Below are 16,894 nucleotides of genomic sequence, written 5' to 3'. Positions count from 1 at the left end.
TCAAAGAGCAAAATTATCAAGTTGGTATATTGTTCAACAAACCTAAAATAGAAACTACACTGGTAAAGCACCTTGTCTGTTACTTCTTTAAGAAACTAGAATAACCTGTATGTTTCTGTCTTTTCGGTGGCTGTGGTTCCATGGTCAGATCCTTATTCAAACAACAGAGCACTGAAGCCATAATGAGGAAAGTATAATACAAAAAAAGCTTAAACTTGTTTAAGTGGTATCTATTGTGAAAAAGAAATACTGTCACTTGCTCCCTCAATATGTTTAATGCCTGACATCCACTTATTGGTGCTACTATTGTAGTGCTGTGGTGCTTATTCTGACCACCAAGACAAAGGTTCATGAGAGAGACAAATGAGACCCATACAAGGTTAATGGCAGATAGTATTTGGTCAAGTTGTTTGCATTAACCCTTGAAGGCCTTTTCACAAACCTAATTCTTGTCTGAGGAAAATGTACTACATAATTATACACTTTGTAAAACCCTTCCATGTCTTTCTATGAGCATGTTTCAGTGTCTCTGCAGAATTGTGGACACAATGAAGTCCTTGACAAAATGTAAAATTTTACCCACCCTCTAATCAAAATAAAAAAAAGAGGGAACATAGCACTACACTAGCAAAGGAACAACTATAAAGGCAAACTTCACAACTAACAATTTAGATGTAATTCTCAACTCAGTCAACATTTTCATTTTGGCTCAGAACAATAGAACGCTGTTGTTGTTGGTCGGTACGAAATAAGTCACTGCGCTATGCTGAACGAGGTCATGGAGAGCAAAAACAGAATGTGGCTATAACTGATTCGTCGTTGTGGTTGAAGCACAACTACCTTTGTAAATGGGTGACTCTGACATAGACTCCAACAATACATCCACTGTAGTGTGTATAACACATATTTTTGTTGGAGCACCAGCAAAAACAACGTATTGCTGGAAGAAAAAACAGTTGCACATAAATAGGAACGGCAACATGAAAGACAGGGGGACGTGTCGAGCATCCATCGATTGGTCTGTACTCGGTGCCTGACACGGCTGAGGGAAAAAGTGGGAAAGGTGAAACACAATCACCACATCTGTAAAGTGTAGATACTATTTAGGCAGCAGTTATGCTGTGCTCTGATATGTAAACATATATGTAAATATTAAACATTTTATGTTGCAATAAAAAAATGCTTGCCTCTATGTACAGTAAATAGATCAAATAATTTTTTTGAATGTGTTTTTATTACATTAGTATAAAATAAAGCATTGTATATATATTTGTATCCAGTGAAAATTAACCTGCTTGAGATAACTTTTTATTTTTGTAATTAATATTCAATTATATTTGGAATGTTTATTTTATTTCCAGTTATTTTGTTAGAATTCATACAAACACTCCCCGAATTATAGTGGGACTTGTAGTCACTGTAATTTTAAGTCTTGTCTGGGTAGAATATACAAAGATGATTCATTATATGCTTGCTAATGTGATGTGATGGTTGATGGCAAGTTCTAAACAAGCAGAGATCATTCATTTGGCCACAGCATAGACATCCATCTAGCAATGCTTGGAGTAATTGGGAAATGTGAAAATTAGGTTTAAAGTGCACTGCAGTTCTACCTAGATGGTCAAGCTAGGTTGATAAAGAACGACAAAGGTGGCAGTCTTAGGGATAAGAAAAAGAAGGAGAGGATTTAAAAAAGAAGAATGACCAGTGTGATTGTAAAGTCCTTGGCAGCTGCAGAGTTTCATTCAACAGCCAGACTGTTTAATCCCAGGAGATGGGCTTGGATGAGTTAGGCAAACAGGGATCCCTGAAACCCAGCACCACCTCCTACTCTTGGGGTTTAACACACTAGCTGTGCCCAGAACTTTCTGCAAACAGGCTGCCATAGACCACTAGTGGCAACATAATTTAGGAATATTGCCAACTGCTTGCTCTTAACCAGTGTCCAAAATAAAGGGTTAGGATTACTTATGTCTCGCTCTCCATTCTCATCTTTTTTTTTTTGTGTGTGTGTCTTACTATGTTTTAGACTCTGAACTAAACCTTAACTAATTGAAAACCAGATGTTTTAGCCTTGAACCGGATTACTGAAATCAGTTCTGCAACTCCAGGTTTTAACATGGAATGTAATGAAATTCAATCACTAACAATCTCTTCTAGTCTCCTAGGATTTCCTTATTTGACCAAAGAGACTCAAAGATACAACACATGTTGACAGATTATATTGTACATCCTAAATCAAATCAGAACTATGTTACCTGTATAAGTAATGGATAGCTACATTTTGTTGTACTACTACAAGCATACTGTTGCAAACAGCAGGGAGATTTTAAAGTTTTAACATGGAGAGGCTATACATAATCACTAACAGTCTATGGACACTTCTTTTGCTGACATCTAGTGTTTTTGGCTCTTCCTTTGCCTGTTCTTGTGTATGTGAGCTGGCAGGAGGGAGTCATCTATGTGGGTGAGTGTGTACAAAAGTTGAAGAGCATGAAAATAACATTTTCAAGTAGAGTAAATATTCCTGAGACACAAGTAATCAAAATAACTGACATTGGTGGCGCCTATCTCAAGACTATTTGTAAAGTTAGATAGTGTAAAGTTGTTTCTAATTAAACTGTGTTTGTAGGGACCTCTTAGACTACGGAGATCAAGTTCAAGCCTGGAATTAGGCTGAACACTATGGTTTAGGTTTGGGTCAGAGTTAAAAAAAATTTATAAATTTTATGCACAAAAGAAAATCTAGTAACCTGAAAGTGCATAATATAGTTTTGATCATTAAATTTAAACATAGACGAGGCAAAATAAACTGAAATGAAACAATTAGAAAAAAAATAATTTGCCTTGTGTCTAGCTGTGAATCCAGACCGGTAATTGTGGCCGTTTTCCTCCTCATTAGCAAGTAGATTACATTTCCAATATGTTTCCAATGACTTCTGTAACCTGTATCCTCTGAGCTAATTTTCTTTCCAACTTAAAGAACTGGGAAGCAGACCAGGGCAATATGACACCTTGTATGACCTAAAAAGAGTCCATGTTCAAATTCAAACTGTAGCTAACAAATGGCCCAGGAGAAAGAAAAAAGCCAGAGAAAGTGTGTAACATAAAAATAGTACATAACCGATACAATAGTCAGCATTATATAACGGTCTCACGGCAATGTTTTAGTAAAGTTTACAGTCAGAAAAATGTAGCATGTGGGTCACACTCCAGAACAGCAGATATGATGCATATTTTCTGTACAATTTCTCTATTGCTTTTTTGTTTTGAATGTGAATTACATTGTACTAAGAATATACGGGACTTGCTTTTGATGTGTTTTAGAACATTTGGTTGTCCATAACTTTGAATAATTTATAGATGAGCTCTGTTTATAAGAAAATACTGAGTGAATACATTTGGAGCCCCAGTTTTACTTTTGTACAATGGAAAGCTTCAAAAATTATAGCCACCACCAACAGCTCTAATCATTGCTAAGAGCTCCTTCTACTGGGCATCAAGCAAACTACCCAAATCTCTCATGCAGTGAATAAGAATTTCCCTTTAAATATAGACTGGCAAAAGCCAGTGGGAGAATAGGGAAAACCACAAGCTACTTGGGAAATAAAGATGTTAAATGCAGAAGTTTTGACTCAGGTATACTTGCTGAAAGACATCTCTGCTTGATCTCTTCTCCTAAGCTCCACATGCAATACCCATCACTGAAAAGTCTGAAAGGTAGATGAGCATTGAAAGAGGGTAGGCTTCCAAACCAAGGAAGCTGCAAGAGCACATGCAGAGTTCGGATGTTTTTTGTTTGTTTGTTTGTTTGTTTGTTTGTTTGTAGGCTGCAACACAATTAAACTTCCAGTGCTTGAGCACAAGCCAAAGGGAGGGAAGTAAGGCTTTTTTTTTTTTTCATATTTCATAGAAATGTTGATAAATGTGGAACCAAGGGATCAAGTCCATATTTTTTACTCAAGTGTTTACAATCTTTCAGTCTACCACTAAAGGAATTTTCTCAATCAGGGCTCATGGAATATGCAGCTACACAACTTTTTTTTTTCCTCCTGATGTGTCATGTGCACTGTTTTACATACACCCACATCACATATCATTTATCCTCAAAGTAAATGCCTTTTTGAAATAGTTATTTAACATTGCTTGTGGATATTAGCCAAGACACGTACACGTGGAGCTCTTCCCCCCCCCCCCAAAAAAGAAGGGGAAAACATGACTTCGTCATATTTTTAGGGCGTCAGGTCTCGTTGCGTTTCGAAACCATGCAAACTTGGTATCACTTAAGCCATCAGCGTGAAAGACGGGATTCTGTTGCTGGGGAGGGAGAAAGGGAGGGAATAGAACACGGTGGCGTGTTGCCAAGATGTGGCAAGTGCGCCTCCCTCCACCGCCGCTCGGTTTCGGCCGTATTTTAAAAAGGCAGGGCGGCCCGCACTCGCTCAGTGTGCTCGCCAAAACTTGTGCAGACGCAGGGAAGAGATCAAGCGCGCATCCGCAGAAGGGGGAAGAAAAAAAAAAAAAAAAAGGCTGCGGGTTCGAGACAGACTTGCGCACGCGCTGGACTTTACTGGTGCTATCATTCAAAACTGGGAATATAGGTTCTGTATAGGTAGTGTGTTTTAACGTTGTGCAGAGAGATCTGCGGATGCTTTTGAAGCGCAACATATACATATATTTATTATTTTTACCTTTGGATGCAGAGGTTTTTTTTTTCCCTAACAAAGTTTCCTATTGTATTCAAAAATCCAATGACCTGAAGCCCAAGGTGCATCGGAGAGCTGCCTAAGAACCTAATTGTACGGAGGTTGTGATCCTATTTTGGACGAATAAGTAATACTCCTGGGCAAAATGCTCCTCAACTTCTTGCTCTTGACGGTCCCTTTACTGTCGGCTGTGTCCAGATGCTCGGGCTCGTATGTGCCTTGCGAGCCGTGCGACCAGAAGGCGCTGTCCATGTGCCCTCCGGAGCCCAAAGGCTGTCAGCTGGTCAAGGAGCCCGGCTGCGGCTGCTGCCTCACCTGCGCGCTCGCTGAGAATCAGCCTTGCGGCGTCTACACCAGCACGTGCGCGCACGGGCTCCGCTGCCTGCCGCGCGACGGCGAGGAGAAACCACTGCACGCGCTCCTGCACGGCAGAGGACTGTGCACCAACGAGAAGGGCTACAAGGCGTTGCATCCTCCTGTGGGTAAGTGCTGGTTTTCGGATGCCTTCTTAATTCACGATGAAGGTTAATGTGAGGAGCTGGAGGCATCGAAGATCACTTGCATCAAACAGGGAGGAAAATTTTTTTTCGCATGCACGTCAACCTATAGCATCACTTTCTTTCATAGAACATTCCAAGCCAAATATGGTTGACTTTCAGCACAAGTCTTTTGCATGATAATCCATCACGATTGGCTAAGTTATGTGATTTGAAGGATTGCAAATAGCTCCACTGCAACCAGTACATGAAAGTGCACTGGAAGCTAAGTATGGTCCCACTAAAGCTCACAATATTTACAGCAATATCTAGGAAATAGGCTATAATTAATTTGCAGTTTGGTATAAATCAGAATCAAATCACTTGATGTTATTGTTTTTAGGAGTAGAAATTTGAATGCACTGCCACTCATCCCGACTTGCATTCCTGTATGCTAATAGAATGCAAATGTGTTCCTTCAGCTTCACCTAGATACCATGAACCTATCCAAACAGTTGACGAATGCACTGCCCTGGCACTCTGCCACATGGTCAACATACATGAAGCAGTGTTGATATAGTAGCCCGGTACTCAATCCTGGACCTGCACTCTTTCCGTCCTGCACCTGTCAGTGTTTTTCCTGCTCTAACACACCCAAATTAACACACAATTGGCTTGATAATGACATCAAGTGGTGAGTCATGTGTGTTGGGAATGAGAAAACACTAAAATGTGCAGCAGATGTTGTGGACCCATCTCATGCAAGATCAAATGCAATGTGTGTTTCTTTCCTAGAGTGGGACTCATAGTTGCTCTGTTGATATTTGGAAAATCGTGTTTACTCGAAGAGATTAGGTATTTTCTAATTCTATGGCATTTTGTGCATTATTTACTTACCTGGAACTGAAGATAGTGAAAACTGTGGGGGGAAGATTTATGAGGCAGTAGATCTTGGTTAGTCTGAATTTAGGTTTACATCTGGGGGTGGTGCAGAGAGTCGGATTACTGTTTAAAGATTAAATCTAAGGGGAAGGCAGACTGCCATGGTTTTGGCATGTGTGCCCAATGAATCTGAAAGCTTCAACGGCAGTGCCTTTTGACGCCAAACTTCCTCCACCAATCTTCATTCTAGACATATTTGCATATATGAATTACTGTTGTTAGTGTATGGAGCCTGTGTTAATATGGGTTTATTCCCACTTGTTGGTTTTATTGTTAAACTACCCCCACCCCATTACTCCCTGAGGCTACATAAATCCATGAGACAGCATGTGAATGGAATTTGCTCAGTTCTTCAGGCATTGTTTGTAAACGGGAAGGACGGCTAACAATTTCTTGCAAAATGGGAAACAGAAATATGCTTGTACTCTATGTTTATGGCTTTGTAGGTTACACACATGCACACCCACACACATGTTCACACACAATAACATCAAAAACCTGACTGTGTCAGGGGCTTGACGTGAGTGTGTGCGGAACCGCGCTGTAACAGGAGCAGCTCTTCCCCAGTGTGTGATTGCACTGGGCGCTTGGTTATGCCACAGTGATTCAGCAAAACACATTTGGAGCCACTGTCTAAAGAGCTATAAAAGCACTGGATGGATTTAGATGGTTGCTTCTTGTCTACTGTAGTGTTCAGTTTCAGCCCGTTTATACCAGAAGGACAGGACATTCATTAATGTAGTGGTCAAGCATTCTTGACCACACCTGGAATCGGAGCCTCTGACTTTTAATTACCCAATTTTCATTAATTTTACCTCAGAATCACCAAGACAAAAATAGTAAACTATATACTCGTAATGGGGCACACTGGAGCATCCTGTCTTACATGGTGTAATGGCCTTCTCATATTCACTCTGGTTGTAGCTCCAAGCAGGTTTTAGTTACCTGTGTCAGGTCTGAAATTGTAATCTATAGTTAATAAGTATCTACACAAAAGCTGGTGTACAGTCTATGTACACTTGATTAGGTGTTTTGTCAAGATTTCTATTGGCCCCATAGGTCAGGCAAGTTAAGCTTATTTATTAGAGCTAATCATAGGCACCACGGTTCTTTCCTATGGGAGGGGGTGCTTATAACAGCCCTCAGATTTGTGGTACTACATAATACAAATGTAAACAAAAAAGGATTATGTGTATTGACTGCTAAAATTTAAAATCACAACTTAGGGCATATATCACTATCCACAATTAGCCTAAATCAATGTTTGCTCTTTATATTTTAATGGTTGTTGTATCTATACTTGCAGCCAAAACAAACCACATATCAGCTCAATATATTGAATGTGAAAACTTCAGCCATAGAAAGAACATTATTTAACATGGTCACTATAGTAATACTGACAGTCTGGGACAGTACCTTGAAATCACCAGTTCATATCATTGGTGGTATAAATGGTCAGCATAAATGAAAACAAATGTTTTAAAAAAACGCAGGTAATACTGTGCAATTATATATTTGGCATATGCTTTATGTTTAAATAACTATGCAGTAACTACATGAAAAAAAATCCTGACATATTGCTAGTGCTCTGTACTGGAACCCATAATTCATAGTGGTCAGCGATTGTGAACACAGCAGGCAACACAGGGCTTTGGCACATCAAAAGCTTTACACTTGCCATCAAAAATGACTAAATGTTAGCATGCTACTTGTCCTCTGATCTTCATGAAGGACCTTGTGTTATATTTCAGCAGCCTTCTCAGTTAGAGTTCACAAAAAATAATTAAAGATGGCTCAAATTTTAAAAGCTTTAGTTGCACGTGAACAAGCATGTTGTGCCCCGACAACACAGTCTTAACTGATTGACCTTCACCCGAGGCAAAAAAAAATAGATTTGGATGCAGTTTTGGTTTTGTACAACTTATTTATGGGTGCCTTATGTAATTCCTGGAGGTTGTCCATAATGTAACTGCAATCATGAAGCAACAGAAAGAAATTACTTGTACAGCACTATTCAGTACAGACTGTCACTGGCAGGAGCCTTGTGCATACAAGACACATTTAAAGGCAGCACCCAGTTTTCAAATAGATTGGTCTTTACTGCGATATTTGAAGTCTCAAACAGCCATTCACCTACTTACACTCAGAACATGCAAAAGAAGATCCTATTTGGGAAGCTTGAATGTTTTCTCCTAATAAAGTTTTACATAAATTTGTGAAGTATTGGGCTATCTGAACCCGTGAGGCTGTTTGAATCAATTGAAAATTTGCCCTGCTTTCCCTTAATCACTTATTATAATTATTAGAAACATAAATTCCACATAGGAAGCAAAAGACGGGAGATAAACAACATTTGGTTTAGGTGTCAGCTTGACGAAACATCCTGTCCAGGGTTAAATGATGTTCACTTTGGTGTCACTTCCTCCAAGGAAGAGAAACAAAAGGTGGTTAGTTTCTTGAACATAGCACTGGTTTACCAATAAATGGAAATGCATAAGGGAGATGCAGCATGAGCTAATGCTTACAATTAACTTTTGCAACATGCAAATGTCCTTTGTGTTTTTTTGTGAGACCTTTTGCCAGTATTTGATGAAATATTGTTCTTCATGTTGCTGCCTGGGAAAATTGTCTGTTTAAAGAAGCTGATAGCATGACTATCTTGACAGATTTAGAGTGGGAAAATAACAATGGAGAAAAAGTAATACCAACTGGATAATGAAAATTATATAAATTATTCTGATACGAAAAATGCTCTCTGATGAACACGCGCCATTTACGCTCCATGGTTTAAATAATATGTAGTCAGAAGTACATTATCAGGTCACATGATTAAGGAATGCTTTCAATGAATAGAAGTAGTGTGGTTGGTTAGGTGTATAGGTCAATTTCAATGTTTTATTTTATTTATTAATTAATTTACTAAATTTGCTACAGATCCATGTAAATCTATTTTACCAATTATAATGTCTTTTTTTGTGTGTTTCATTTGCCTGTAGAGAGCAGCTTCTCTCTGGCCTTTTTTGGCCTTCATCTACTTGCTGCTCTGTTTCAGTTGCACAATCATGCTGTGAATTTGGGCCAGCTTTTAAATATTGAGCAGTGGAATCTGGCTTAGGATGTCATGGCTGGCCAGTGACTTGAACAAAGCAATGAATGTAGAATGATGGACTAACAGTAACGCACACTGCTTAAAAATTACACACTTATAAACGACTTGCTTAATAGGATACAATGACAAAATGTTATGAGTTTATAATTGTTTAGTGGAAACGTTAGAATTAAAATAATGTGCTTTTATAAGATAAGATAAGATAAGTTTGTTAAGTTAAGTCTACAAAAGAAAAATATAGACAGATTATTCCATTATTGGTCATCAGACAGCAAGAAAATTGCCTCAGGCCTCTGTTTAAATATTAACATGCGCATATCAGATGCACCTTGTTTTCTTGCTCAGGTCCTCTCACCTTAATGAAAACTTTGCAAGGCTAAGCATAGAGTCACCAATACCTCTTTGCTATTCATTCCAAAGCTCATTTGAATAGAGAGGATGCATGTGACATGTCTGGCATTGCCTTGCTCCAGTGTCTTGGCCAGGGCTCAAATGTTAAACACAGACTATGTAACCTGTCTCAAACAGTCTGCTTAGTTAAGGCAGGTTTTCATGATTTACTCCAATTTCAGTATCAGTGTTATACTTTTGTTTCAAATGTGTGTTATCATAAATACCTTGTTTTGACTTTCAGATCTTATTGCTATACAAACTATATAAATATAACTAGCTGAGTATATAAAGCATGGAAAATGTTTGCTTTGTCCACACACTGAAAAGAAAACGAAATGGAAATAACATACACTGGTAGCAAATGAGGTGCTTCAAGCGGTGTCCATTGTTGACTTTTAAACCAAACATACCTGGTTATGTGCTCCTTGCTGGCACGCAAAGCCAAATGCGGCAACGTATCATAAACATCAGTCATCAGTCATTTTTATAACTATAAAAGACCTTCTAAGTATGAGGTTGACTGTGATGGATGCGATTCAGCAAGCCCGCTGGCCTGTCATGAAGCCTGGCTACAGGGAACATTTCAGTGCAGAACTTAGTCTGCCAAGTCATGAGTTGCAAGATTAATTTCAAAGAGTCAACCACTGCTCTGATAGCAACTTCAGAAGCCAGGAACCTGGTTCCAGTAATCACCCTTCCCCCATGTCCCTATCCATGGCTTCAGTGTCAGACAAACTCTTTCAACACCCGTCTGCTTGGAACACCCCTCTAATATACAGGGTATCACTGTAAACCAGACATTATATAAGAGAAACTAAACCATACCCCCACCTTTTCCACTTCCCATAACTGGCTAATGGTGCTGGATGTGGTATGCTATCACACTGCTGTGTCCTTAACAATACTTGACAAATTCCCATTCCAACATTTGACCTGAAGCACCTCCTGTTATATTTTTTCCTGGATAAATATAGGCACACGTTTATACTAATGCCTAAATCTGATGGGTCCAGGGATTGTTTATATACTTACTCTACTGTAAAACCTGTTGGGGAAATGATGTCTGGTTTAGGTTTTGGAACCTTGAGAACTGTATTTGTTAATATTAGTGACTCCATGAAGCATTATTGAACTGCTTTTTCCCCCAATCAACACCATTAGCTAATGTACACATTATATTAGTTATAGCTTCCTTTGTAACGTGCTTGTTTTCTGAATAGTTCACATCACTTGTTGCTATGAAGACTTTAATGAATCTGACAACATTAAAAGATTACAAAGGCTTGGAAGTTTTACTCCTCAACTAAAACTGCTACTGATATGGGTGAAATTTGATCAACTAAAGACCGTGCAAATTCAAATCTAAAATACATGGTACAGTTAAGAATGTAAACGGAGTTATTGTTTTTGGCCTTTTGTAGTTAGTGTCTATCTTATTATTATTACTGCCAAATGCTTGCCTTGATTTGTGATTCTCATAAAACAGCCTTTAATGAAGATTTAATGCTTTTTGGCCACACTGGGGATTTGGCTTTTGGTTGTTTTATGCAACAATGAAATAACAGAAAGAGTAAAACTCCATATCAGGCTCAACCTTGTTGAGGTTTGGGTAAGAGTTTAGGGATTTGTATGGGAGGGAGCAGGGCTTGTCATCACCTGCTGATCCCGTTCCACCTCTGTAAACAAATGCAAAAGAAACATTTGGCGGGAAAGCAATTGGTTTCAGGTTTATTTTTAAATACCAATCAGACTGTGAAAAGAATGAGAGTTTGCTGAAAGTGTTTTTTTTTTAAAAAAAGTGAATCTCATATTTTGTTGATCTTGGTGTTTTCTGTAGACCGCGAGTCCAAAGAGCATGACGAGACAATAAAGACTGACACGACAGAGGAGCAGCCGCCCCAAGGCAAAACGCCCATTTTCCCTCCCAAGACAGACATGATCAACAGCAAGAAGCAGGCTGCCATGCGCAAGGACAAGAAGAAGCAACAAGAGAAGCTGAGGTCCATGGCTTCATCGGACTTCTCACCAGTCTCAATCGATAAGCACGAAACTGAATTTGTAAGTATTTTTTGAGGGCAAATAAAACAGGAAGAATGTCACTGATTGCTTGTGACTAACCGATTGTTGTTACATGTTTCCTGTGCTGAATTATAAAGGGTCCATGTAGAAGAAAGCTGGACGGGATTGTAAAGGGGCTGAAAGACACCTCTCGCATTGTGGCTCTTTCTCTATATCTGCCCAACTGTGACAGGAAGGGCTTCTTCAAACGCAAACAGGTGTGGGTTTAGTTTTAATGTTTAAACCGATGTCAAGATACAGATAGAATAGAATAGTATATCATTTAAAACAATGTATAATTAAATTAATGGATGTTTGGTATTTTTTTGTGACAGTTTAACACCTCTTTTAACTTCTCTTCTCATCTAACCCACTTGTAGTGTAAGCCTTCACGTGGTCGGAAACGGGGAATTTGCTGGTGTGTGGACAAATATGGAGTGCAGATGCCAGGGACCGACTACAGTGGCGGGAACATCCAGTGCAAAGACTTGGAGTCTGGCAACAACAACGAGTGAGGAAGGATGTGCCATGATCACCTAAGCTGAGGCTCGCCTCCTTCTTTCCTTCCCACCTGTCCAACCGCCAGTCACTCTATGATTTTGATCCGAAAAGAAGAGAAAAACACAAGCAAATTTGAAACAAATAATGATAGACTTTTTTTGACTGAGCGCTCATCTCTAACTCGGTGTACCCAGTTAATCGGAGGGCCTCTGCTGTGTTAAACGCTGGGTCCCAGCAAAAGATTTTAAAAAATATATACATTCAATTATATATTTTTATAGAGGCTGGGGTTTGAGCACCACACTTGTTAAAATACAGCAAAAAAAAAAGAGCATATGGTATGTTAATTATTACCAGCGCTATCTTGGTCTTTTCCATCTTTGAAGTTGAGGTGTCAGAGGAGAGAGCTCAAACTCTTATTATTGGAAGAACTATAAAAATGTTTTGTTTTGTTTGTTTTCCAAAAAAAAGAAAAAATAATAATAATCTTGTCACAAGGATATGCTGGTACAGCTCTCTCTATATGGCTATTTGGTTTTGTCAGAGCACTTATTGGGAAAACCTTGGAAATGTGTAACTTCACCAAGTTCAGTGTATGTGTGTGTGAATATGTATGTCTTTGCATGTGTGAATGTATGTGAATGTATGCGCATGAAAGAGAAAACAGTGGACACCTTTCCTAAAAAAAAAATAGAATGTCCAGTTTTTGTTTGTTTTCCACAACATGAGTGTGGAAAAACCTCCTTTGCCCCTGAGAGCAGTTATTGAGTAGGCTCGTTGCTAGTTGTTAGCATTGTCTCACTGGCCCATCGTTTGGGAGAATCATGGTGTAAGAATTTAACCATGCTTGACATACCTGTCTTAGTGACTCTGTGACTGTGTAGCTTGCCTAAAATGCCAACTGTGCCTATGTAACCTGACACAGGCATGCACATTTATCCAGTTGAATGGATAGCTGATGTGCTGGCTGTGGTCTGAGGTCCCATCATGTCCAGCGTCTTCACAGATTTCTTGTTAGACAATAGAAAAGAAATGTCCACACCCAAAATAAAATGTTATCTGGCACCCATTTTGCAGCACATGTATAAGCAGCCATAGTGGGATACTTGGTGTTATGGTCTGAGAGAGATCTCCATGGCCTGACACTAACTTTCCCAAAATTTGGGCTCAAAGTAACTTGACTTTGACGGACATTCACTAAGAACAGTGACTTCTTTCTCAGCCAATGCGAAGATTTTGAAAGTTTTCTTTTAATTTTGTATTTTGTTTTGTTTTGTTTTCTTCAGTGAAGTATCAACTGATCCGCTTATGAGCCATTTCCTAGACCAAGTGCTATCACTGAAACTTGGCGTAGTATCTCACCATTTAACTGTAAATCAATGAATGTTTTCTGAGAAACCAATATCAGGAATTGCTGCTTGGAATACAAGTTGTCTATTTTTAGCATGTTTTCATTCTTACAACCTTTGTTGTGTTTTTTTTTTTTTTTTCATTGTCACAGCCACCCAGTCTTTGTGGGACCTTGGTCATGTGAATGAAGGTCTTCCCCAGTCCACCATCTTACCACCATTTTTTTTTCAAGCCACACTTCATTACTGTGCATGCTCTTCTTGAATTGCTGTCTTCGGCATTGCATAACTGCACCTTTTGCTTTGTAAAAGGGTGCCATTTAAAAAAAAGAAGGCACATTGAACTACCATTGTCATTCACTGCATTGAGAGTTTTATGTGAGTCTGTTTTGTGTGTTTTAGTGCCTTTCTACATACAAATACATTTGAATAGTGACGTGAACGTTACACAGTAGCCAAGGGGATACAAATCATGGGTTAACCATTATGTACTGACGAGGGTCCTCGGTCGCTGTCAGATTTCTATGTCAAAGATATTTCTGTCATGCCATGACTATTTTGAAACACCTTGTAAAATTGCTAGCTGTGAAATGGAAGCTAGTGGGGTACACCTATGTCTCTCATTGATTGTTTGTTTCTAATCTCAGTGAATAAGCTGAATTCTGAGACTGCAAGTGTATGTAAAAGCTTGAGATAGTAGTTCAAGTCATTTTCAGTCAAGCTACATATGAACAGGGATACACAGAGACCTTCATGGTCAGCACAGGTTGGTGATTCTTTAACAGAAAAACCAGCAAGAAAAGCCATTCCCTGCCACAGTGGTTCCGCTCAGATCTTATTACAGAGCTCATGTGATCATAGTTTCATGACTGGGAGGGGGCCAGTAATGCTCGACACAATGAGACAGATGAGACGCTACTCCACTAAGCTTGCCTCGAGTGCTGCTTCTGTCTGCTATTGATAGCTACACCATTAGAAAAGACAAAGAACCACAGGTAGACAGAAAGTCCCAATGCTGTTTCTATAATGGAAGAAATGAGTGATAAGAGACTCTCAAAGTGTGGAGAGAGAGAGTTTGTCAGGGTGAAGGATACAAACAGAACTTTGCAGGTGTTTCAAATGAGTAATTAGGGAGGTGTTGTTCACTGTTATTGCACAAATGGCCTCTGATGAGGAGGCCAGAACATTTGCCAGCATAATCCAGGTCCTGATTCGTGCTCAGAGCCCCCTCCCATTTTTGTTTTTCTTTGTTTTGTTTTTTTTTGTTTTTGTTTTTTTTAAAAGCAGCTTGCACTTATGTATTTACAATATTTCTTTCGCCATATGACAGCTTCCTCCTAGCAGTGCTGACTCCAAAGCACATCTAAGATCAGGTGTAGGAGAAGTAGGAACAGGTCTCAGACACAGTCCCTGCCTGAGGACTTTTGACAGGGGCTTTAGTGGCCCAAGCCTGACAACCACCTCTTCATCTGGTGGGGGAAAAAAATCTGAAAACATCAAACTACACAGCTATCAATCTCAGTCCAATCTCGACTCATTTACTTTTACAGTTACCGGACTATGTGCCACAGTGGCACCCAGGGAGAGGGAGAGAAGGTGAGAGCCCCAGGCCATGATCATGCTCTGGGCCTCACTTCCCCATAAAGTGGGGCAGAACAAGAACACACCACAGTACACATCACAGTAGATACCGTTAGCAAGCTAGGCTATAGGGGGTCTCGGAATCTGTGGGGCAGGTGCAAGCAGCCAGTGGTAAATCAGTGACTGCTCTTCTGGTCTTGGACATCAAAGACATAGGAAATGTTTGCCCATAGCTTAGATGTGGTTCATGACCTAATCATGTGCACAGACATGATACAGTCAAGTTCCTGTTGGTTTGTTTTGTGTTTTAGTACCAAATTCTACACGGTGAATTGCAGAAATGCTGTTCAGCCATCAAAAATCAACCAAAGACTAAAACTTATTTATAATTTCATCCTGAAAAAAACATGTAAGAACAGATTTCATCATTGTGAGAAAACACATCTCTCATTGGCTGATATTCTTTAACATGTAGTATGAAAAGTGCTTTGAAAGAAGAACAGTCACATAAAGCCAACATATGCCATTGTGAGGTCGCTTGGTGCCTTCGTCAGATTCCGAATCTTCCAAATGGGTAGATGAATACATTCACAGATACATACAATATTACAAAACTCATGATACCGTAGTATTACCGCTTTCTTCTTGAGTCACTAACAGTTTCTTCTTGTTGTTTTACTTTTTTTTTTCTTTGTGGATGAGAAAAGACTTGAAGATTGATCACATTGACGTGGCCTAACATGGCATTTTGAAAAGAATAATAGATAAATAAATAAACCACCCATTTGTGGCAGGAGGACCGTGAAAAATGTTCAGCATTTGGAACTCTTAATGAAAAAAAAAGATAAAAAGAACAAAAAAATCTCAAATTATTAAGAAAGTAAATATCACTGTAATATTTATTCAACTTGTAATTTATGTACTCTTTTAACCTTTGTCTTTTTTTTGTTATGACAAAGCATTTATTTAAATAAAGTTATGTATTCATTTAAACTCTTGCGTTTCACTCGTTCTTTTTACTGAAAGTGTAGTGAATTCTGTGACATCTGCTTGTTCAAAAATGCAAAATAAATTATACATTCATTTACCATAAATGATATAATATGCAAATAGGGTATGAATGTGCACACTACTATGCCTTAGCATACAAAAGAGTTTGACATATCAGTCATTTTAACATTAATCTACGCTTTGCTGTATAAACAATAGAGGCTGGTGATGGATTTATTTATTGTTGCGAGATGAAACATTCTAGATTTATTGTGAATGCAGACTTTACATTAAAGGCCTGCCCCAAGGCTAGTCACCTGGTTTCCAACAGCGTTGGGGAAAAACAAAAAAGGCTGCACAGGAACTAGGAAATAATTTAATATGAGCCCCCACCATCACAGAGGGATTGTTCTGGGTTATTTTGCTGGGCAAGTGTGTCGGAGCACGTTAGCATAAACTCATGCCATCTTGCTTCGGTGATGTGAGCTGTTAAAGTCAATAGTGGTAATGAGGGACAAATCTCAAGCAAACATTTACTAAACACCAACACTGAGGGTGGTGGCTGCAAAGCTGAGGGTATTGCCTGTTTCTGTTTTTGTTATTTTTACCGTAATTCCACGACCTTACTTCCTGGAAAGAAGTGGAAAGCACAACCAGTAAGTAGGTATCCAGATGTGACTTGCCTGCTTCTTCTAATATGGGCTAGTATTCAGATCAAGGAAGCAGATTCAGCGAAACATGTGCAGAGGATTTGATTTGTGAGTCAGTGAACATGACAATTACGGTTGC

At 39.1% G+C, this 16,894-nt stretch overlaps 1 protein-coding gene across 1 annotated transcript; it reads left to right on the top strand.

Annotated features, from left to right (window-relative positions):
* Positions 1-4,332: 4,332 nt before the first annotated feature.
* On the top strand, positions 4,333-16,108 carry igfbp5b (insulin-like growth factor binding protein 5b). The gene is made up of 4 exons (XM_083537924.1): positions 4,333-5,188; positions 11,464-11,684; positions 11,783-11,902; positions 12,065-16,108. The coding sequence occupies exons 1-4, from the start codon at positions 4,852-4,854 to the stop codon at positions 12,197-12,199; spliced, it is 813 nt and encodes a 270-aa protein (XP_083394050.1). The 5' UTR covers positions 4,333-4,851; the 3' UTR covers positions 12,200-16,108.
* Positions 16,109-16,894: the final 786 nt, after the last annotated feature.

Source organism: Silurus aristotelis, assembly GCF_946808225.1.
Source record: "Silurus aristotelis genome assembly, chromosome: 3".
In the NCBI taxonomy this organism is placed as follows: domain Eukaryota; kingdom Metazoa; phylum Chordata; class Actinopteri; order Siluriformes; family Siluridae; genus Silurus; species Silurus aristotelis.
The sequence above is the reverse complement of the archived record's forward strand: the minus strand, read 5'-3'. Positions and strand labels throughout refer to the sequence as shown.

Excerpts from the sequence above, each read along its gene's own strand:
- igfbp5b (XM_083537924.1), top strand. The coding sequence starts at position 4,852 with ATGCTCCTCAACTTCTTGCTCTTGACGGTCCCTTTACTGTCGGCTGTG. Across the intron at positions 11,685-11,782 it reads ATAAGCACGAAACTGAATTT|GGTCCATGTAGAAGAAAGCT; the intron begins GTAAGTATTTTT and ends TGAATTATAAAG. Across the intron at positions 11,903-12,064 it reads GCTTCTTCAAACGCAAACAG|TGTAAGCCTTCACGTGGTCG; the intron begins GTGTGGGTTTAG and ends ACCCACTTGTAG.